Raw genomic sequence first — 24,452 nt, 5'->3', positions numbered from 1 at the left:
TGCTAGCCGGACTGAGACGGATGTGAAAAGTGTAAATCAAAAAGATTACTTTTAAGCCCTGAAGAAGTCCGGCAACGGACGAAACGCGTCGGCTATCCGTAACTATCAAAAAAAGAAAAAAGAAAGAATAAAAAATTGAATAAAAGAAAGAAAATCAAAGTCACAACTTTTGTGTGTCTTATCTGAACATTTGGGAAAACTAATACTTTGTCTACTTGTATGTTCGCTTTTAACAACTGCTCTGCTATGGTGCATAATCTTTGAAGGGTGCTGTCCAATTTCCAAAAGCAGTGTGTGAGTGTCTGCCTAGGTGTATGAGTGCATATGATAGTGTTGTAATGATGGGTGACTGTATGTACGAGTGATTGTATGGGTGAATGAGTGAATGTGTGGGTAGACGTAGGAATCAGTGAGTGCGTATGTAGTAAATGTTATTCGTGTGTCAATTGTTTCAAAAATGATACTCTGTATTTTACACTAGGTGTAACAGAGGTTATATTAGAGTGTAAGGAGGTGCATTGTATTATCACATGAAGTATATCATCAGTGGTGTGATCATTGATGTTAAATGAGATGTCATCAGTGATGTCATCAGTGATGTCACTGACCATGTCATGAATGATGTAATATGTGACATCATCAGCATTGGATTGCGGATGCGCGAAATATATAGTTAGTGCAACTAACTATATATGGAATTTCATTGGTTTTATATCAATAAGATGTCCAGCTAACTATATATGGTCTCTAACCTATGGTTTTTTCAGTGAATTTTCAAGGTTTTGTAAATGCAAATTCCTAACTATATATGGTCTATAACCTATGTTTTTTTTAGTGAATTTCATTGGTTTTTTAAAAGCTAATATCTATAGCTGTAAAATATATTCTTTATTACGTGACGTATCACGTAGCCACGTGACACGCCTCATGACGCGTCGCATAACCGTGACGTATCGGCTCTGCAGCGCAAACAAAACCCGTAACATAAGCGCGCCGGAGCGCGCTTACAGATATATATATTTTTTTTAACCTTAATTAGACAAACCTTAATTAGACAAAATCCACACGTGCACATATCTAGAGGCCTTGCAAAGGCACATCAAACAAACAGTCCCTACAATTTTGGCAAGTTTGTTGAAAACTATTCCCGTATAATTTTATTTTACTGTTTCTCTTGGTTTTCCCCTTGTTACGCTTACCGGAACGCTACCCGGTACGCGAACCGGACGCTCCAAAAACACAAGATGGCGGACTCCTGTTACGCTGCCGGTTAGCTGCCCGGTTCGCGTACCGGGAAGTGCCTCCACCGCGAAAAATTGTTTTTTTTTTTTTTGCCCCACGGGGCACTTTAATAGCCCCTCAGCAATCCTAGGGGGTCAGGAGGGGTCTAGCTTACCCCCTTTCCTTCATTTACACCTTTTTTTTTTCCACCTCTTGTCTCTCGATCCTACCGAGAGACAAGATGGCGGCCGATCCGGACTGTTTACAATGTTGACAGCCAATCACCTTCTCCTCAGACTCCCATTACGCTGCCGGTTAGCTGCCCGGTTCGCGTACTGGGACGCGCCTCTACGGTGAAAAATCGCAAACATTTTTTTTTTTTTTTTGCCCCGCGGGTCACTTTAATATCCCCCTCATCAATCCTGGGGGTCAGGAGGGGTCTACCTTGCCCCCTTTCCTTCATTTACACCTTTTTTTTTCCACCTCTTGTCTCTCGATCCTACCGAGAGACAAGATGGCGGCCGTTCCGGACTGTTAAGAACGTTGACAGACACCGGAGAGCCAATCAGCTTCACTTCGCGAAGTTCCGTTATGCGTCAGGTACGCGAACTGGGGCGCTAACCGGAGCGCTGTCACAGATATATCTGTTTTTTAAAACGTTAATTTCTCAAAATCTACTGGAGCACATATATTGAGACATAGCAAAGGCACGTCGGGCAAACCATATCTACAATTTTGCCAAGTTTCGTGTAAATCCATTCAGCCGTTCGAGCTAAAAGTGATTCCAACCGCCCTATGGAAAAATGAATGGGAAAAACGTGTTTTGGGACCCCCCTTTTTTTTCGGCCCCCCCTTGACGAAACCCCCCCCCCCCCCGATTTTCAGGGGCTGCTCAGAAACAAAATGTGCCATTTTCCTGAAAATTTCAGCCAATTCCGTCCGCAAACACCAAAGTTATTCGACATAGAATTTTCAGAAATCCCATAGGAAAAAAATCCTAACTATATATACCTACTGGCGACCGCCAGTATTTAATATATATATATATATATATATATGTGTGTATATATATATATGTGTGTATATATATATATGTGTGTATATATATATATATGTGTGTGTATATATATATATATATGTATTAAAAAATAAAATTGTATGTGTTTTTATAACTTAAATTAATTATTTACTATTTTTAAGGTTATTTAAGTATTTTTAAGTATGTTTTAGGTTTAAAGCATTTTATTAAGGCAAAAACATAGGAGGTAAGGGAACATGAGGGGTAGGGTTACATACATTCAGGTGAAAATAGCTAAGTATAAATCTAAGAGCGCGATGGTGGACAAGGCTGCTGCAGAGAAAGAAATCAATTAGCAAAATAAGGGCTAAGTACGGTTGCCACCATCAAGCAGATCAGAAAATGAAAAGCAATGATGCAAGAAACCAACCCCACCATCCCCCGGAACCCCTCCCTCCAAACTCCCCAACTCACCCCAACACCCTCCCTCCTCCCCCCCCGTCCAGTACTCGGCCATAACGCATCCTGCCCTCCCGCCACGCCCCCCACCCCGTGAGCCCAGATCCTATGTCCTCCTAGTCAGTTGGGATCACAGGTGGCGTTAGTCTCAGGAGTCTGAGGTACCTCGGACAGGTGAGTTCTCTAAATTCTGTGGTTAAAAGCGCATGAAAGGGTTGCCATAACTCGTCAAATTGTTCCACGTCCCCCGCCAACATAAGCGATAATTTCTCCATGCCTAGTACATGCCAGAGCCTGTGTAGCCAGCCTGTGATGGAGGGGACCGTGGTGGTACGCCAATGAATCAAGATGTTTTGAATCGCTGAACCCAGCGCTATCTCAATTTGCCTGCCCCTGCGGGACTTCAGCGGGTACATCAGGCCATTCGGGAGGCCCAGCAATACATACGCCGGGAAGCGTCCCAAAGTACATGTGTAAGAGTCCCCACCCGACCACATCCCCTCCAGCACTCCTTCTCAATATGCCTATTCATTTCGTGTAGCCTCTCCGGGGTATAATACCAATACGTGGACACCTTGGTGAGTGTTTCTGTGAGACCTGTATGATATGCAGAGTGTCTCGCCCGATGCGCAATTTGATCCCATTCCTTATGACTAAGCGTCCTTCCCAGTTCCCTATTCCAGCGTTCCCTACCCGGGTTATAGAAATGAAACGGAGGGGGTTGCAGGAATTTGTAAAGGTCTGTGATTAGCTTAGCATCAGAGGTGCGGGTCACCAACCACCGCTCGTATGGCGTTATCTGGCGATCAGCATTGCCCCGCACCTGAGATTGAAGCGCCCAGTGCCTATCCTGCATGTATCGTAATCTATCCGTCTCAGGTAGTTGGAACACCTGCTTCAATTGCTGAAAAGGGACCACTCCCTCAGATCCATATATCTGGAAGAGCGCTCGGCAACCCGCTGCCCTCCAGTGTGAGAAGGCGCCTGGATCCATACCGGGGGAGAAATCAGGGTTATCCGCTATCGGCGTGAAAGGCGAAGGGAATGTGGTGAGTTCACGAACTTCATTGACCGTATCCCACACCCTCAAGGGGACTCGCTTGACGAAGGAAGCATATAGGTTGGGGGGGCGATGAATCCGTCGCAAGAATGGAACCTCCTGAAGGGGGCGCCCCGCCACTGCCTGGTCCTGAAAGAGCCAGTGCTTGTCGGATTCCCACCTACTCCACTCCACCAGGTAGCGCAGCTGCGCCGCCTTGAAGTATTTCCGAGCGTGGAGAGAACCCTCTTCATTCTCGGCTTGCGGCCCTGCCAGACAAAGCGTGCAATGTCGGCTTGTGTCTGTCTAATCCAGCCCGTAGGTGGCTGGAGCGGCAAAGCTCGAAAGAGGTACAAGATCTGGGGCAGGACCGTCATCTTGACCGCCGCAATCCTGCCGAGCCAGGACAGCAGGCCTTTACTCCAGCGGCCCAGCTCTTCCTTGATTTTCCTACTAAGGGAGGCATAATTGGCCGTTACCATCACTGGCAACGTTGGCTCTAGCAGAATCCCAAGATATGGCACCAGGGATGATGGCCACTGCATGGGGAAGAGCCGCTGCAGATCTTGTCTGGTATCCGCAGCCAGGGACACGTCCAGAGCCACCGACTTGCCCATGTTCATCTTAAAACCCGCCACCTTCGAAAAAGCGTCTAGTTCCTGAATACACGCCGGGAGGGCCCGTCTTGGATCGTCCAGGGTCAAGAGGACATCGTCCGCATAGAGACTGATCATATGGACATACTGCCCCATCTTGATCCCAATCGCGTCTGGGTTTTGGCGAATTCTCTGGGCAAACGGCTCCATATAGAGAGCAAAGAGGAGGGGGAAAGCGGGCATCCCTGCCTGGTACCCCTTTCGATCTCAAAGCTGCGGGAGCTGCACCCATTAACTCTCACTGTCGCCGAAGGGGATTTGTAGCAATTGAAGACCATCGAGCAGAATTTGTCTCCAATACCTATTTTCCGCAGCACCTGCTCGAGATAAGGCCAGTGAACGCGATCGAATGCCTCCTCGGCATCTACCGCTAGCAGCATCCTCTCACCTGGGATCCGCGAGGCTTTCTCCAAGATGTGCGCCACTCTCTTGGTGTTATCGACGGTTTTTCCGCCGGGGACAAAACCAGCTTGATCAGCCTCAACCAGGCCCGGCAGATGCAGGGCCAATCTAGATGCCAGAATCCCTGTGTATAATTTAAGGTCAACATTCAGGAGGGAGATAGGCCTGTACGAGCCGCAGAGGGCCCGGTCCTTCCCAGGTTTCGGGATCACTGAGACCGTTGCCCTTAACAGGTCCGGCGGTATGGCACCCGGCTCGGAAAAGGAGTTAAACAGGCGGGTAAGAATAGGAGCTACAACCGGGCAAAAGGTTTTATAAAACAGGGACGTGTAACCGTCCGGGCCCGGGGCTTTCCCATGTTTGAGCCTGGCTATCGCGGATATCACCTCCTCCACATGAATGCTTCGCTCGAGGTATTCCGCCTGCGCTGAGTCCAGCGCCGGAAGGGCCACTGACTCCAAATAATCTGTTGCATTCTGCGACCAGGGGGGTTCCCCTGTGTAAAGCGCCTCATAAAAACGACAGAACGTTTCTGCCACAGCCGCGTCATCAGAGACCGCCACCACATCGGAACCAAGCAGTTCCTTCACCATGTTACGCTGATGCGCGATTCGGAGCCTACTCGCCAAGATTTTGCCACACCTATCCCCACCCGTGTAAAACGCGTGTTTTAGACGCAGCGCCGCGTATTCCGCCCTGTCCATGTCCAACGCCGACAGGAGCTACCTGGCAGCTTTCAACTGGTTCCACACCCTAGGAGCTCCGGTACGGCGATGGACCTGTTCCAATTCTCGGACCTGGGAAGTCAGCTCCTCCCTCTTACGCTGTCTCTCCCTGTTTTCTGCTGAGGAGATGGAAATGAACTCCCCCCTTAGAACCGCCTTCAATGCCGCCCACTGCGTCGCTAGCGAGGTGTCCGAGTTATCGTTGTGTGCCTGGTACTCCCGGATCGCTTCCTCAATGTGCTTCACAACCGTTTTTTTATGCAGGAGGGTGTCTCTAAGACGCCACACCCCACGAGAGGGGGAGGCCGTCGGAAGCGCAAATGTGCCTACGACCGGCGCATGATCAGACAACGACAGGACCCTAATGTCCGCCGCTGTAGCGGCGGCACACATCGGTCCGCTGACCAATAAGTGGTCCAGCCGTGCATAAGTCCGGTGTGCATGTGAATAATAAGAATAGTCCCTACTCGTGGGGTGGAGGGTGCGCTAAAGATCATGCAGGTCCATATCAGTGATTCGAGCCTTCCCAGCCTGTGAGAGTTCCCTAGTCTGCCGGTATCGCTGCGCGGACCTGTCGCGTGTGGAGTCAAAAACTATATTCAAATAACCCGCTAAAATGATATGTCTATCAGGGGAGGCAGTCACGTCCACCAGCGGCGAATCTAGAAAGCGCTCCTGGTGGTCATTCGGGCTATATAAAGAGCCAATAGTGAACGTTGTGTCCCCCAGCCTGAGGCGGTACGCTAATAGCCTCCCCTTCTGTTCTGCAAATTTGTACAGCACCTCCCCCCTGAAGGAACTCGCTATCAATATGGCCACTCCCGCGGTCTTAGATGCAGCAGAGGAGAAAAACTGAGTTGGAAACTTGTTAGAGCGCATCCTGTGACAATCCCGTGGTAGTAAATGGGTCTCCTGCAGGAGGCATATATCCGCCTGTATCCCCTCCAGCAAAGAAAAGATTGCCCTTCGCTTTACTGGGTTGTTCAGACCCTTAACATTAAGGGTCACCACTTTCAGTGTCGACAAATCCCCAAGTGACTTTAAGTGCCAGGCCGCGGGCAGTCAATAAGCGGGGGAGGGGCATGGGACAGCAGCGCAGGACAAGCAAAAAAAGACAAAGCAATGATATTTAAGATACTGGACGGTACCCCCTCTACCCCTAAACAACCCCCAACCCCCTCCAAAACAAACCCGTGGCAACTAGCCAACTCCCCACCCATGCCCAAACAACCCATTGTTCCAGCCATGTCCCAAAACGGACAAGTCCGTGGAAAGTACAAAAAGTGGACGTCCGGCCACTCGTTCTTCCCGCCTCTCCCCCGACCCCCCTTCCAACCCCCAAACCTGTCGTTGCAGAAGCTATGTCCATCTCCCCCCGGAGTGAATCTACGCCGTCATGGCGACTCCGTTCGTGGCGGCCGAGTCCCTGGCCGCTTCTCTCAGGGCGTTGGCCATTTCTGCCCTGATGGTGGGTGAGTCCGGCCTTCCAGCACTAGCCGCCGATCTCCGCCTCGCCGATCGCCGCCGTCCTCCTCGATCAGGACGCCTCCAGCCCGGTGTCGCTTCACTCTCTTCCGTGGCCGAGAGGCCCAGGACACCACAGACATCTTGCAAGGAACGCAGTCGGTGCAGCACATTATTCCAGCGGAATATTAGGCGAAAGGGATGTCCCCAAGAGTACGGTGTCTCATTCTCTCTCAGGAAATCCGTCGCGATTTTGAAGGACCTGCGCTTCTGTAGCGTGATGGCAGACAGGTCCTGAAACAACGCCACAGGCCGGTCGCGGAAGGTCAGCGGCTGTTTCTTGCGGGCCTCAGCCATTATGCGTTCCTTCACTGGGAAATCCGGGAGGTAGGCCAAAATGTCCGGTGGAGGTGCCGTCGACTGCCGCTGTCGGCTGACCCTATGGGCCCTGTCGATTCGGATCGGGAAGTCCGCGGGCTCACCCAGGATCTCCCTGAACATGTCCTTCAGGTAGCCCGTCAAATCAGTTCCCTCTTCTGCGGACGGTACACCTCGGACTCGAATGTTATTTCTTCTCGACCTGTTCTCCAGGTCTTCATTGTGTGCCTGAAGTTCGACATGCTGCTCCCTGAGACGGAGAACGTCTTGCTGTAAATGGACAATCTCCTCGTCCCTCCGTTGAGCCACTGCCTCTACCGTCTCCATCCGTTCACCCAGGCCCTCCACCTCCCTGCGGACCTCTCGCACTTCGCTGGCCACCTCCTGCTTTAGTGTCTGAAAGTCAGCCTTAAGCGAGCTGAACAGATCTTCCATGAAGGATCTTGTGACGGGGGGCACACCCCCGGCCCGTTCCGCTGCGGTTCTGGAAGAGCTTGGGGACGGTTGCGCTCTGTCGCGTTGTTGCTGGGCTCTGCTGAGGCTGTCCGGCAGGGTGTGGTCCCCCTTCTTCGCTCCCCGGTTCCCCGACATTCGTGCACTCTAGACTGCCGCACTCTACTCAATCAGCTATGCGATCCCGAGCCACTGGCAGCAGGTCCCGGCGTCGTTGAGTCCCCAACGACTGGCAGAGCACCACCGAGGGGAGAGTCCGTTGCAGTAGGGCCACTACGTGTCCTGCACCACTGAGGACAAAATGGCGGGCCAGCTCCGCCGCGGAGGTCGACTCGCACTCCAACGAAAGTTCAAGTCGCTGACCACTACAAGGGCGACCCAGACCGCAGCATCCCCTAGGACGAAAGTTCTGTGCAGGGCCAGGGGTGTAGGAGCTGTCCCCAGACGGCACTGTAGGAGGTCCTCGTCACCGTTGCCGTGAAGATAAGATGGCGGCTGGGCGTAGCCGGGCAGGCCCTCCGAGCCTGATGGCGCCGCCAAGGCTGTGCAAAGAGTCAGTGCCCCAGAAATGAGCCCCCTCCGGGCTCGCTGAGACAAAGAAGGTCAAATGACCTGGCCCCCACTCCTGAGCACTGTCCCAAACTGGGGCCGGGGCTCACGCAGTGTATCAAGCTACCGCCGCAGATCCAAGCGCCTCCACGGTTAGACAATAGGCATCCCTCTTCTCGGCACCTCGTGGTAGCTGCCCATCCGGCGTACCAGACAGGGCACAGTCCGATGCGAGTATGCAAGCGAACTCCGTGCCAGGCCACTAGACACTGGCGCCAGGGTCCACTCAGGCCTCCCGGCCGGCGCTCCGCTCCACTCCGCTTCCGTGGCGCTCCGCAGCTAGCTTATCGGCCCCTGAGCGTGCCTCCGCCGAAGCGTTCGGGGCCAAAGTTGTGCACCGATGTGCGCCCCAAGGTCTCCGCCACCCTTCCCACGGCCGCTGAACTCCAACGGGGGGAGAAAAGCTGTCGAAAAAGGGCTCGGGCCTAGTTGGGCCGGAGGAGCTGCGGGAAGAAGCGTCCGCTCACCCCGCCATCTTGGCCACGCCCTCTTTAAGTATGTTTTAGTTAATTATATTTATTATTTCATTAATTTTCAATTACTTTTAAGACATAAAAAATTTCGATATTTTGATTAACTATATTTTTTACAACAATACTTTTGATTTGATATTTTTGTACTTAACTGTTTGTGGATAGGAATTCTATAATTTTGCATTCTATATTTTTTTCATCGATATTTTTGTAATTCTATATTTTTGTATTCGATATTATGTCAGTGATCCATACATATATATATATGTGTATATATATATATATATATATATATATATATATGTGTGTATATATATGTATATGTATATATATGTATATATGTGTATGTGTATATGTGTATATATGTATATATGTGTATATATGTATATGTATATATGTGTATATATGTATATGTATATATGTATATGTGTGTATATATATATATATATATATATATATATATATATATATATATGTATATATATATCGCTTGTTACCCCTAATGGGGCGTTGAAGTGCTTTTTCAGCGAGTAGCACGCTACTCTGCAACCCATAAAGGATTAGTGGTGAATTAGTCTAGTGAAAAATGAAATTTGAGAAGTTGACATGCTAGTCTGTTAGAATAGTGGAGGGATAGAAAAGTGAAGGCTTTAGACTTTTATTTTATTCTTTTATTTTTGTTGGAGGTCATAGCAGTAGTGGGAGCGTTGGGATGAGTAAAAAGGGATGTGGAGGGGAAGAGTCAGAGGGAAGAGCTTAGAAAAGCTTGTTTTGGAGGATCAGTATAGTAAAAAAAGGTGTCAAGTGGTGCAAGGAGCGGAAGAGATGGGGAGAGTCTAGAAAGGGCTATTTTGGGGGTCATGGTAGTGGTATGGAGTTTGGGAGGAATGAGACAGTGGAGGTAGTGAATATATTGATAGAGGTATAGGGTGAGAAATAGGCTAGGTCATTTGAAGGAGTAGTAGAAAGAGGTTTGAGATGAGCCAGAGAGTTGAGGTAGAAGATATATTGAGGTATTGGGTGAAAGTAGGGTAGTGCATTGGATATGCTGAATTAGAAGTAATACATATGTAGATCCATAAGTACATGAAAAGTTTGTAGATTCATAAAGGAAGTAAGTATATGTAGATTAAAGATATTGATAGAGGTACAGGGTCAGAAATAGCGTAGTGCATATACATTTTGTTTTTTTGTGGGAAAGTAATAAATATATAGATCCAAGTACATAGAAGGTATATAGATGCATAAAGGAAGTAAGTATAAGTAGATTAAAGATACATTTGATAAACTTGTGTTGTACTTAAAAATGTATTTATTTTAAACATAATTATTCTACATGTTAATACATAGCAATACACATATATACGTACATATCTATAGTGCAAATAAATGCTTATATACGGAGGGATATGTTGTATATTTCTGTTTGCATATGGTGTTTATGTGGGGAAGAGCCAACTCTTGAGTAGTTTTCTGAAGATAAGGTGGTTGTCATGGATCTTATGTCGGGGGAATAGAGTTCCATATTTTGGCTGCTTGAACAGAGAAGGATATGCCACCCATGGTTTTTTCTTGTACCTTGGGATTTTGAGGCGAGGTGCCAGTCTAGAGTGGAGGTTACTATGATGAACATGTTTGGTAATTTTATTCCTGATGAAGAGCGGTCCCATTCCATGTATGGCTTTGTGGGTGATAAAAAGCAGCTTGAACATGGATCTTCTGGCAACCGGTAACCAATGCAGGGCTTTCAAGTCAGGGGAGATGTGGTCTCGCGGTATTATATGCAAGAGTAGTTTGGCAGCCGAGTTCTGAATCCGTTGTAGTCTTTTCATATTTGTTAAAGGTGATCTGTGGTTGAGGCTATTTTGTCGTAATCTAAATCATGGCTCCTCCACTCAATGGACTACATAACTAACCATCAGCAACCCTTACAAGTATCCAACTAAGTGGTCAGTACATAGAGGTGGCACTTTACTACTTATTTGACTATATTGACCAATAACCAACACCTACAACAGTCTAAAACCTCACACCATACCTTCACACCATATTGGATGATCACCTTGCCTCATCAATGCCATGTGGCGAAGGATCACTGCCTATCTAGGCACTAAGGGTAACTAGACAATTCTACAGCTTAATAATATAGAGTAAAAGTTCCACATGAACAAACAGAGAAATTCCCTAACCGGTATTTACAGTGTTCTCTACTTGGTGAAGATTAGGTGAATTTACACGTCAGATAAATGTGGCTGTACCACTTCATGCATCTCGTGAGAAGCAGCCATGATGGGTGAGAATACAAGTAGAATTAGTGGAGACAGTCTAGAGTGCTACACTTTTTACAGGTAACGGAAAGTGGTGCGATTGGTCTTTGATTCTCAGTTGTTTCTTTGGATGGGTAGAGGGTCCTTGACTATTTCGGAGGAGTCAGCATTCAACAAGCTTCGTGTTTTTGGTGTTTTACCCGAAGTCATTGCAATTCTGTGGCAGGTTTGAATGAAAGTTGCAGTACCCAGGTGCCTGTAATTCTAGTTGGAACTTTTTCAGAATTACCGGTCTTCGACAATAAGAATTTCAATAAAACTATTGTTTCAGCTGTTCCTCAGTATCGCTGTGATATAGAGAGTGACTATTATGCGAGTCATGAGAGTTCAATATACCAGGCTCAAGATTTCAAAAAGTCCCTTCTAATAAAGATAGTTGTTGTCCTCCATAGTGGTGTGCCATTCAAAGGTAATGACCACAGTACCCACCCACATGGATTTCTTCTGTATGGAAGCAGAGAGGAAAACCACAGCAACAAGAGCTCTCAGCACAGCATATTTTTGAACGTAAAATACTTTGTCCCCAAGTGGTGTTGCTTGGATGCTGATACTCTTCTAGCCATTTGACGCAATGCAGTGTTAACAGTCGGAATCTCAAGAGGTTTGAATGGACATAGAGAGAATGGGCTTGGTTCATGAGGTACGGATCCCAAAGTATTCGAGAATACTTGTCCTCTTTACTGTTTGAGGAGCAGCCTATCACACTAACTCTATGCTCGCCAGATGCTCCCATACTGTACTCTCTCTTAGGACAGAGTACGGCTGGTGATTATAATAGTGTACTGTTGAGCCTTACTGGAAATAATAGAAACAGCAACAGTTTCAACTGCTGTGTCTTAGCTGACCAAGAAAGTCTCTTCTTGATGCTGGCTAGTCTCGTCGGGGCAATTGCAAGGCCAGTTAAGAACTACAAAGTTTCCACTTTGGAGCTTGTGCATTTGAGTGAGCATCTAGTGGTGCCGCAAACATGCAGATGCGTGTAAAAGGGAAATATGTAAATCTGCATAAGCAAAGGTACACAGATACTCGTGTCCACACTTTATTTCTTAGTACCAGAGAACGGATGTAGGCACATCCATGTACCAGACACAGGCTGCAGTGCTGGCCAGAGATAGAGTATATTGTTTATTGTACTTCCCTGTGTTATGTTATGTTCTACTGCAGTGTTATTTCTGTAGAGCCAGACTGCGGTGTGCCCTCCTAGTGCAGACTGCTGTTATTTGTGTAGCAGAGACATTGTACGGTCTGTTTTATATCTCGGGTACAGATTACGGTGTATCTCAAAAGCATAATGAAGCGGTCATTGGAGGTACGTACAGGTTCGGTGGACTAGTTAATCCACTACAGGAATCTGTGTTTGTGTTTGATGTAATGGTCAGAGGTTCGAATCCTGGCGGGTCTACTCACCCTTTCATCCTTACCAGATCCATAAACGTGTGCTTTATTATTCTATGTTATTTTTATGTAGCAACTGAAGACAAAACTGTTTCCGAAAGACCCAGTGCAGCACTATCCGTGTTCTTAAAAATAAGGCAATAGTGCTTTGTCCTAGATACTGACTGCTCTGTTACCTCTTTCACAGATAGACTGCAGGTGTACCCGTGTTCTCCAGAGACGTCCAATAGTGCTGTGTCCTAAATACAGACAGCACTATTACCTCTTTCCCAGAGCAGCATACAGTGGTGTCTGTGTTCTCCAGAGACAGGCTGTAGGGCTTTGCCCTAGATATTGAAGGCGCTGTTACCTCTTTCCTAGAGCAGACTGTAGTGGTGTCTGTGTTCTCCAGAGACCGGCTATGGTGTTTTGTCCTAGATATAAACAACACTGTAACCTCTTTCTTAGAGACAGACTGTAGTGGTACTTGTGTTTTTCAGAGACAGGCTGTAGTGCTGTGCCCTAGATATAGAAGGCACTGTTACCTCTCATTCCTAGAGCAGACTGTAGTGGTACCTGTGTTCTCCAGAGACCGGCTATGGTGTTTTGTCCTAGATATAAACAACACTGTAACCTCTTTCTTAGAGACAGACTGTAGTGGTACTTGTGTTTTTCAGAGACAGGCTGTAGTGCTGTGCCCTAGATATAGAAGGCACTGTTACCTCTCATTCCTAGAGCAGACTGTAGTGGTACCTGTGTTCTCCAGAGACCGGCTATGGTGTTTTGTCCTAGATATAAACAACACTGTTACCTCTTTCTTAGAGACAGACTGTAGTGGTACTTGTGTTCTTCAGAGACCGGCTATAGTGCTGTGCCCTAGATACAGAGAACAGGCACTATTGCCTCTTTCTCAGAGACTGACTGCAACGCTGCACGTGTCCCAGAGGCAGACTGCTTTGGCATCTGAGACCGATAGAGGACACCATTGAATGATTTACATCCCTAAGTTGTGACTGCTTACTGACCCATCGTGGATGCCCTCTGTCCTCAGCCCTTGGGTGCTGTGAGCTCACATATGCATACTGAGTGTAACTGATATCCACACACATGGTAACAGGCTTTTGGAATTACTACGAACCCCATACCACTAATCCGCTGCTCACCACTGGAATGTGGGTATTGTAGGCTCACCTCGCTGAGTTGAATGAATAGGCTTTGGAACAATTCTCTGGTTGGGGAATGTGCCAGCGGTGCATAAAGATTTGATCAAGGCACCAATGCTGACATTGGTGTAGGTAACAGTTCAGAGCTCTGTGCATGAGCCAGCCGTGCACCGCAGGAGCCCTCTAGCACTGTAATTTATAGTAGTTTGGGCCCTCTGAGGGAGCCAGATTCTCTTACAGAGACTATTTTGTTTCCGAAATAATTTGCAGTGTTAGGTAGGGTGCAAGGTACTGACTAGTAAACTGTGCACTGCTAAAAAAAAAGCTAGTGTGGGACAGATCACAGCGACTCCCACCTGCCCAATGCGGCAGTGTGCATCGTCACCCAATGCAGAGACAACACTCCAGTGCTGAGATAAATACTAGTGCATATTACATGGATGTGTGCATGATCTGGAGCTGCACTGCTTCACCTCCCGTGGTACCAGAGATATCCGTGTGTTTCATGTGCATAATGCAGCTGCATACACCTCTTGTGCTGAGATAGACCACATTAAGCAATGCTAATCCTGGGCACAGGGCTGGGATAGATAGCTGTGATTGTCTAGATATCAGTGCGTCCCATGTGAATGATCGACCTGTGCTCAGCATACACCTCCATGGCTGAGATAAAACATAATGCAGTGCTAATCTTGTGCACAGTGCTGGAATAGATAGCAGTGATTCTATGCATGTATGACCCAGTAATGTGTTGCAAAAAACTTCTTGTCCTTGGATAGATATCCGTGTGACACATGTACATGACCCATCCGTGCGCTGCTTACACCTTCCTGAGATACAACATAATGCAGTGCTAATCTTGTGCACAGTGCTGGAATAGATAGCAGTGATTCTATGCATGTATGACCCAGTAATGTGTTGCAAAAAACTTCTTGTCCTTGGATAGATATCCGTGTGACACATGTACATGACCCAACCGTGCGCTGCTTACACCTTCCTGAGATACAACATAATGCAGTGCTAATCTTGTGCACAGTGCTGGAATAGATAGCAGTGATTCTATGCATGTATGACCCAGTAATGTGTTGCAAAAAACTTCTTGTCCTTGGATAGATATCCGTGCGACACATGGGCATGACCCAACCGTGCGTTGCTTACACCTCCAGGGCTGAGATACAGCATTATGAAGGGCTAATCGTGTGCACAGTGCTGGGATAGATACCAGTGATTGTATGCATCTATGATCCAATATTGTGTTACAGGGATTCTGCTCAGCACAGAACTATGCTAGGGACAATAGAACATCAGTATGCAGGGATAGTCTCCATGCCTCATTAATATATAGGGCCCAGTCAGATCAGCCTATAGTGCCTCACTTAACTTCCTAACCTTTCCAGAGAGACAAGTGATTTGGATCCCTAGAACACAACACTTCCGACCCTCTCAGGGATCGCGGTAGCAGGTCACCCCCTTTCATTCGTTCACTTGTACCTGTCCACAATAAATAGAAAAGAGACACAAAGGAAGTTTACAATATTTATTTAAAATATTGTGCTCCAATATGCAATATTTGCACTACAACTAGAAAACAAATAATGTCAGTAATGTCATTAATATGATTAAAAGACCATATACAATAAAAAGCCTGTAATATTAGCTGACCGATTTTCCTAAATCCATCCTCACTACAGAAGCTAAGTGGTTATAGATTATAGATCTCGGGACTTAGTGGCGGACCGCATACCTTAGCATACATAGATAGTTTCTCTACAGCTCATCTGACACAGTCCTCTAACCTCTGGATCTCCACAATAAGTTTGTTCAAAAGCAGCAGCTGTGTTTCTTTATTATGTCTAGATGCTGGTGTCTGACCACATAGAATAACAAGGAGCAATGTTGTTTGTTCTTGCCTAGGTTGTTCTGACTAAATCCCAGGAAAAGCACAAAATACAAAAACACGTCCTGACTATGAGTGAAAAGGCAATATGGGACAAAAACAAGTGTAAGGTTTGGTAACGTGTGCAAAACAAAAGCAGCCTACAATGTGCAAAATTAGGCTAACCTAGGCAAAATGACAATGGGACACATAGGAAACACATGACAAATGCATCACAGAAAACATCTAGTCCTAGGATAGATATCTGTGCGTCGCATCCACAGGGCCCAGCCGTGTGCTGCATACACCTCCAGGGCTGAGATACAACATTATGCAATGCTAATCTTGTGCACAAGGCTGAGGTAGATACCAGTGAATTTATGCATCTATGATCCAGTTGTGCACCAAAGGAAACTTCTAGTCCTAGGATAGATATCAGTGCCTCTCGTGTGCTTAACCCTGCTGTGTGCTGCATACACCTCCATGGCTAATATACAACATTATACTGTGGTAATCTTGTGCACAATGCTGGGATAGAGAGCAGTGATTGTGCACCACAAGAAATTATAGTCCTAGGATAGGTACCAGTGTCTCATATGTGGGTGACCCAGCTGTGCGCTTCATACACCTCCAGGGCTGAGGTAGATAACATTAGACCGTGGTAATATTGTGCACAGTCCTAGAAAAGATAGCCATGAATGTCTATGATCTAAATGTGTACCAAAGGAAGCATAGTCCTCGGATAGATTTCAACGTGTCCCATCTGCTTTTCCAGCTTTCTCTTGTATACACCACCAGAGCTGAGAGGCAACATTATACCGTGGTAATTTTGTGCACAGCCTCGGGTCAGATAGCAGGGATTTATGTGTGTGTGTGTGATCTAGCTTTGCACCAAAGAAAACTTTTGCGTCCCATCTGCTTGATCTAGATGTCCATTGCATGCAGCCCCAGAGCTGACAGACAACATAATACTGTGGTAATCTTGTGCACCACCCATCTGTGAAATGTGTGCCCTTCCCTTGCTGGGATGAACATCACTAGTGCCGAGATAAAGATAGCCATGCAGATTCCTAGGATAGATAGCAGTGATTGTAGGCACCTATTATCCAGTTGGTCACTGCAGGAAACTTTTAGTCCTAGGATAGGTGTCAGTTTGTCCCACGTGCATATTCCAGGTATGAGCTGCATACACTTACAGGGTTGAGACAGACAACATTGTGCAGCTCATGTCTATTGCATGACCCAACTGTAAAATGTGCGGCCTTCTCCTGCTGGGATAAATGGATGGCTGGATTTGTGGACATGTGTATATTTCTATTGGTCAGTATTGGGATATATAGCAGTGTTTGGGTGCGTATAAGAAACAATGGTGCACTGCTGGAAACTTCTGATGCTGGCGTGCACATCAGTGCTCTCAAGAGAGACAATGTCCTGCTTTATAATGCTTATAGATCCGATGCTGGGATAGCGGGCGGTGCTGCCTTGTGCATGATCCAGATGTGCTTGACCCACATGTGCACACATGAATCCTCTTTGCTGGTGTAGTCAGCAGTGCTCGGCCTCATGCACAGTAGAGTTGTTCTCAGCTGAAACAGTTCTTGTTGGGTGGATTGCAGTGCCAGACGCAGTGCATGATCCCACTGTATAGTGCTGAAGTGTAATGCAGGGATGGGTAGCCCCATATAGTGCTGTACCGTGTACATAACCCAACCGTCCATGGCTGCAGCCCCGTGTGCAGGTGGTGGGACAGATCTGAACTTCAGGACATCCTTGGTCTTGATAAAAGCATGATCCATATTCACAGTCTAGCTTAGCACTACTGAGACTGGCTGTGCCATGCGCCAACTCTTTTTCTAGATTGTTGTAGATGAGCCTGCTTGGGCCTGTGGTGGAATGCACAGTGTTTTAGTAAGTGTAATGGTCCTGTCTACCACTGCTTACACTTTAAATGTGAGAGATTGAAAGGTTCCTTCTTTTGATGAAAATTGAAAGAGCTACATCACCGGTCTGAAGGAGGGGGGACTGGGCAGTTGTTTAGAATGCATATTTATTTCTGTTCTTTTGAGAGGGAGAGTCCAATTAATTCCAGAAGCCACTGCTTTCAAAGTGCTGTCTTTTCCAGCTTCATAACTATTTCCTTCTCTGTAGGTGCGGTAATGCCCCGTTGGATCACTTACCTCTAAACCGGCTCACCACCATGCGTAAGCGATACAGGTGCGTGTGATATTCATTGGGATACCCTTTGACCTGAAATGTGTTTCGTACATCGTCTTTGCCAATCACGAGACTGAAGCTAAGACATTGCTTCTAACTCAGTTTTAAGGCACTACACAGCATCTTTCAGTAATACCTAGCTCACCCTCCTTCCCAGTTTGTTTCGAACTCTGTTTACTAGACAGACATGGCCATTTTAGAAAAAAGATTTATGTATGGGTCTGTGCTGTGTCCCCTGTGCATGCTACCCCATTGATTCAATCTTCGCTCTTTTATTAATGCCTCCAATGACCATGAGTTGGTTCATATTTTTCTTACTATGTGTTATACTGATCTCTGTTTTGTGATCCCCATGTAATCTTTGCCTAGACCTGTTAATGTTAATTTCTTTAATCCTGTTTTAAGTGCCATACTACTGTTTGTGGACTTCTGCCATATAGGAAAAGGTTCAAGCAATACATATGAGATTCACGTTAATTCTCAGCATCTGTCCCTCGCTGAGCCTACATCACCTCTCTGGAAAGTATACATGTGGTTACAGCTTGTGTCATCATGCTGGTATAGCACACATTCCGTCCGTGGTAGCTGAATCACACTCAAACCAAGGATATTCTTGAAGAGCAAGGACACTATTAGGATTGACTGTACCTTGTGTGACACAACTGTCAGGGTTGCTGGGCAGGTGTGCATTTTGTTTACCCGGACTAAGAAGACTCAACTACCTCTTCAGGGAGTGTCTGTCCTGGTTCACACACGCTTCATTACCTTCAGCAAGGCAAACCCACCCACTGTTCTGTGTCCCCCAGTTTCTCTTTGATTGGGTAGAAGTAGAGAATTATCTGGATTTCTCAGCTGTACCAGAAATATTGGGGTGGTGATGCTTTTAACATCATGAATGAACTCTTCTCCCGTTATGCTCTGTATAAAACAAAAGTGGAAAAAGATAGGAAGCAGAATTAGTGGGCTCAGATCCTGCTGAATACTAAAGAAATCAGTACAAAAAGCTGTAAATCATTTTAAAATATTTTGGCAAAATACACCTTGGGTGTAAGTATCACCTTCATTATTGCTTTATTGTATCAGCTATCATGCCAGTCTAAGTCGTTGTGCTGTTGAGTGTTGCGAAATGTACTCGTAGTAAAAACCGGAATCCAGACAACAGCAGTGACCCTCCTACCACTCAGCCGCAGGCATTGCTTCCTCAACTAAGAATGAAAAGCATTTTGTGAACGAACGAGACCTGCATTAGGATGTGATCACATCCGATACAGTGATGACTTGGTGATTATGAGCGTTGTATTTTTCTTCCACCCCCTCACCCGTAGGAACCCAAGAGATGACAGTAGAATCATTATCCTGGGCCAGAGACTGGCACCATGGCACATATGCTGTTTCTTTAATTATCTATAATAAGCTTGTGTTATCCAAAGAGCATAGCAACTGGCTCCCAACTAATGTGTGGTGCCAACAAGGCCATTTCCTTTCAGCCCTGTCCTCATCAGCAAAGCTGTAACACATGCACTATGAGCCCCTCAAGAGGTTCAGTGCAAGCACTTGAGTAGAGGTGTAAGAATACATTCAAACAGCCAATAGTATTCTGTGAGATATGAATACTCCACTGCGCAGAGCCAAAAGTGAATGAAGAAGTACAAAACAAATGTCTGAAAGAAACAGGTCACAGAAATCAGATGTTTCAAAGGGGTGGGCCCAAAGTTCACTCTATATATTATTAGTGGTAGGTCTGTGTGGCAACTGAACTGTCAAATTCCAGACCTAAAAATTGGCACACTAAAAACGGCATAGAACTAAAACATATTGCGAGGCATACCAAAAGGAAGATACTAAAAACAGGTCTCCCAGAACTTAATGCATACAGTAGCGTCAGCAACGAGAGGTGCCAAAGGCCATCATAGAGAGAAGAGACATGAATGGGCATCAAAGGACTTGTATTTGAATAGCCTGAATGTTGCTTTTGAAACTCTATTCAATAAACTATGATGACAGATAGTTGTGTGGCATACTCCGGGGATCTTCACTGCCCAACCCCTCTTTTTAACTTAAACTTGTTCCCGCTGGCATAGTAATACTGTATTGGTGAAGGTGGTGGGGAGCAGTCGACGTGCAAGCTCTGTTCAGTCATTAGTGTATGATCTGGGTCATCAAAATCTCAGAACTAAAGAAGTTCAGAATGCTCTAGTAAGATCTCCTTGTTCTGTTCATTGTGTCATTTGAGTCCTTTCCAGATCGACAGTGTTTCAGAGAGTGAACATTTGCCTTTAGGCGTGCTGTACTTTAGAATATCCTAAAACTTCAGACAAAGTTCATAGAAGACTATCTCACACACTTTTGAGAATCCACCTATTTCAAAAAGGTTAAAAGAGCAAGACCCTAACTGAAAGCCTGCTGGGCCTGGACCCACAGCTGGGACTATTGAAGGCGACCAAATGAGGTTTAAATGCATCTGAGATTTTTGGCTGAACATGGGCATGCAAAATGGGTTAGATTACATCTTCAGAGCTAAATTATGCCTAACTTGCTTTTGAGTGTTTCTATTCTGTGGTGGCACAGACCAGCTAAAACAATGTAATTGAATGCTGCCTACAGGAATTCCGAGTGGTTGTATACACGAGCTGTCGAATTCTATCCATCACCTTTGATTGTCTTATTGAGTTTCCACCGAAGTGTGTGGAGGATGCTGAACTGTGGGACCTGTGCTTGCTTTGTCCTAGGTATTTACCCTGTACTTCGCAGACAAAGCCCAATAACATTAAAATACATTTTGACTTGTTTGTGTATTGGTGCAGATGGGATGTGGTCTATCATCGCTGGCTAGACTGTTGCTGATTTTAATTGAGATTAGGGGGATTTGCATCTGGTTCGCCACCCCACCCTCTCCAACTCCGCTTTAATACCACAGACAGATTAAAAACAATGGTCTCGAAGACCACAGAGAGGATTACGTGTTGTCTCAAGCATTTCTATCCATCACTCTTTTTCTCTCTCTCTCTCTCTCTTAATCAGCTTGTGCTGGCGCTAAGTTCAATATCAATAGGTTACTTAGATAATATGCACACATTATGTTGCCCGATTTGCTACTGAAGCACCCTTTTTCTGTATCTTATTCCCCAAGCACTCCCCTATCTGGTACCTCATATGTGGTCATATACAGTATTTGTACTGAGGCAACCACTGGTCTTAAATCTTATTTTTCTAGCTCACACCTTTTCTTACCATTGCATGGACACCCATACCAGTTATGCTGTCTTTATTTTAAGGCATCCTTCATATATACGAGTACAGGTGAGTCCCAACTATTTCCCATGAGGAATACACCTTCACTGACCACTGAGACACACACACTTGCATACAGCATTACTGATACACACACCTGTCTTATGCATCTCATCTGCGGTACACATCTGGCATAGTACTGGGGCACGTTTCTGCCTTCTATATCAACTTTGAGGAACACCTCTACTTTCTGCTTTGGTAATGAGGTACACAATTTTGTCATATCTCAGTGCTTGTGCAAATACCTGCACATCTCTTAACACAGGATACAGCTGTGATATCTGTTGACTCTCAATTACATATCTGCCTTATATCACAACATTGTACTTATTCTGCAGTGGTCTTTCTTTTCTCTGTTACTGAATGTTCTCTCTTAGGAATGGTCTGGGCCCGGTGAAGGAAGGGGAGGCACAGTACTCAGTTGTGCACTGCACCGGATACATCAAGGCCTGGCCCCCTGCTGGTAAGAACATTTGTTGCATTTCTTCTTTGTGAGATGGGTGCTGCCATTGATATACAAATTGATTCATTTACTACTTTGTGAAATGAAAAATGCCCCTGTTTTGTGATTTTGGAGGTATTGTAATGTTTAGCAATTTAATTTAGAAACGCTCTCCAGCATTTTTAACTCCTACTGGAAATTGCATTAGCTGCCATGGATGTGATCTTCATTCACTTCCATCACAGTTCTTGTGCTGGCCAATTCGTTTATAGTGTTGATTCTACTAATCCCGGCAAGAGAACAGCCCCTGTAGTGACAAATAGTGCACAAGCAGTATCAATGTTAGGCTGCATAAGCAAGGCCATATGCGCCAGAGGAACTGTTCTTTTATTGGGATTGGTAGAAACAACACTATAAAACAATTGTCCAGCACTAGAACTGTGACAGAAGTGAATGAAGATAGAGGCAGAATGCTAAGGGGGGGGGGGGGGGAAGTTTGTATATTGTAACCCATTTCTAGTATTACTGTATTACTGTTGAGACATAGGAACAGGTGGTCGTAATACCATGTTGGGTGAGGGTGATATGAGAGAGTAGATGGTCAGTGTGTAGCCTGCTGAGATCCCCCGGCTGAGATCACTTGCATACTGGTGTAGGTAAATCAGGGGCATTGCCAAACGCTTATGTACTCTTTTTGTTAAGGAAAGTCTTAGCTCAAAAGGACATAGTGCTGAAAGAGGCATGAACTACATTTAATGGACATGGTGGCATTGTCCTAAGATACCGTATAAGGGAATGAGGCAAGGACTCATTGTGAGGCACTGCTAAGACTACTGAGTCATGGTGGAGATGTGTTGGAAGGTTGGAGGAAAAAGATTGTGACACACTGCTGATATCATTCTCGAGCTGGAGGCATGGTCATGGCGACACGGTCCTGGTGACACATTGCCAAAATACTCCCATGGTAAGTTTGGGTGCTAAAGGGTTACATTCTGTTATTTCACCTGAATCTTTCAAATATAGACACAAAGCATGCCACAACTGAAAGAAGTGAAGTATTGATATCTGTGGTTCCAGTAGCTGTGCTGCAGATCTAAGAAGGCTTGGGGTTGGACTTGGGAAAGTACAGCTTTTATCTGTGAGATGCCTATTGCTTTCCACCCTGAAAATGCCTGAAGAGCCAACATCTTAGCCAACCGAGTCCTAACCCAGAGGAGCATCTTACTAGTTAACTTGCCTGCCCATTGAATAGCACCTAAGGATGCCTCTCACACTTCAAGAACTGCTTCGGGAGTAGTAAGCGCTCCTGGAAGAGCTGAACCCCTATAAAGATGGTGGAAGGAGGAAGATTCACCCCAGGATCCATCGTTCTATAGCAGATCCGGGCCATCATGTGACCTATAGAGCCAATCATTTACGACCAATAAATGTGATGGCATGGTATTAGGAGAGGATAGCCATGAAGCATAGGCAGATTTAAAGTATTTGGCCGCAGTCATACAAGGAGCCTTGTCTTCCAATAGAAAAAAGCCTAAGGAGAGAGTTCTTCTTCGAAAAAAGGAGAATGGAATGTGAAGTGGGTAAGTTTGGAGAGCATATAACATTGTTGGTAAAAATATATATTTTTTGTGATCAGTACTCACCCCATAGGAGACAGTAGGAGCGGTGACCAGTGAACCATGTTCCTTTTCATGAAATCAGTAAAGGGGGAGATTTTGTTGGGTCAGTACTGGGACAAAGCATTGTCTCTGTAAATCCCCAAGTATCTGAACCTGGTTGTCTCAGCCCGAAGCTTGGGAACCCATTCTACCTTATTTTCAGATCCCTGAACCTGGTGAAAGATTGACTTGGCCCATTTGACCCTTAGGCTGTGTGCTTGCCGAGACTGATGCTTCAACAACACAGGAAGACCATGCAAAGACACTCTGTTTTCAAATTCCACTGACCTTTGGGAGCCTTAAATAGCGATAGCTGTAGACAAGCACTGGGCAAGGAGCTTGAGAGTAAATGGGGTGTATTATATGGTGTGGTTGTGCAATGTCAATGTGTGCTACACTTAACCAGCCCCTTTAGGACCAGTGTTTTTTGTTGTTAAACCTTTAGCTAAATTCTGAGTAGCTGTGGCTTTAAACAGTAAGGCTTATACAAAGGTACAAGTGCAAAGCATTTAAACTGCACCAAAACAATTGAGGAAGAAATACATGAGACACTCAAGATATCCGCCACCAATTTATAAAAAATATTATATTTTATGTAAATTTAGACACCAGAATGAGAAAGATGCACTGAAAGGTTCAGGAGATATTGAATTTACAAGGTATAGTAAATCAACACTTTTTCTTAACCGTGAACAAGCATCAGCAAATTCAACGAACTCAACACTTAAAAACTTTTTAAGGAAAACTTTGGTAAGTATCAATGCAGTTAATTAGAGTTACTTTAGGCGACCAAATCTGACAGGGAGCCAGTCGGAGGTGGGACCAGCAAAGTCCACAGAAACAGTTACCTTATCCAGAAAAGCAGTGTTCAGTTCAGCTCCAGTGCGACTTGCTATTGACTTCTATGAAGTGGTCCTCATTAAAAGGATACAGGATACTGAAGATGCTCAAGGATGCTGTGCGGGTGATGGGAGACTTCCTGAAGCTACTCCTCAGACCACAGGCTTGGTGAGCTGATCCTGGCCACAGGGGTCGATGTCTCTCGAAGTCCTCTCGAGCTGGATAAAAGTCCAGTTACCACTAGTCTATCAGTGACCTGGTACACTAATTTTAAAGTTTTTCTTCTTCAGGTGGAAAGTTGCCTTCTGGGTGACATAGCTGCTTTCCGATGACTCGCCTGGGTCCATCAGACCCGGTGGCAACTTTTGAG

General features: G+C 45.8%; 1 protein-coding gene across 8 annotated transcripts in view; it reads left to right on the top strand.

Annotated features, from left to right (window-relative positions):
• ARNT2 (aryl hydrocarbon receptor nuclear translocator 2) overlaps positions 1 to 24,452 on the top strand; it is a 916,564-nt gene that overhangs the window by 377,556 nt on the left and 514,556 nt on the right. For all 8 annotated transcript variants that reach the window (XM_086957884.1, XM_086957885.1, XM_086957883.1 and 5 more), the window contains 2 exons: positions 17,786 to 17,851; positions 21,520 to 21,605. In XM_086957884.1, the coding sequence (XP_086814010.1) occupies positions 17,786 to 17,851; positions 21,520 to 21,605 (152 nt within the window). The remainder of the gene's footprint in view (positions 1 to 17,785; positions 17,852 to 21,519; positions 21,606 to 24,452) is intronic.

Source organism: Lissotriton vulgaris, chromosome 2_1 (genome assembly GCF_964263255.1).
Source record: "Lissotriton vulgaris chromosome 2_1, aLisVul1.2, whole genome shotgun sequence".
Lineage (NCBI taxonomy): Eukaryota > Metazoa > Chordata > Amphibia > Caudata > Salamandridae > Lissotriton > Lissotriton vulgaris.
Note: the sequence above shows the minus strand (reverse complement) of the source record. Positions and strands in the feature narration are given on the sequence as shown.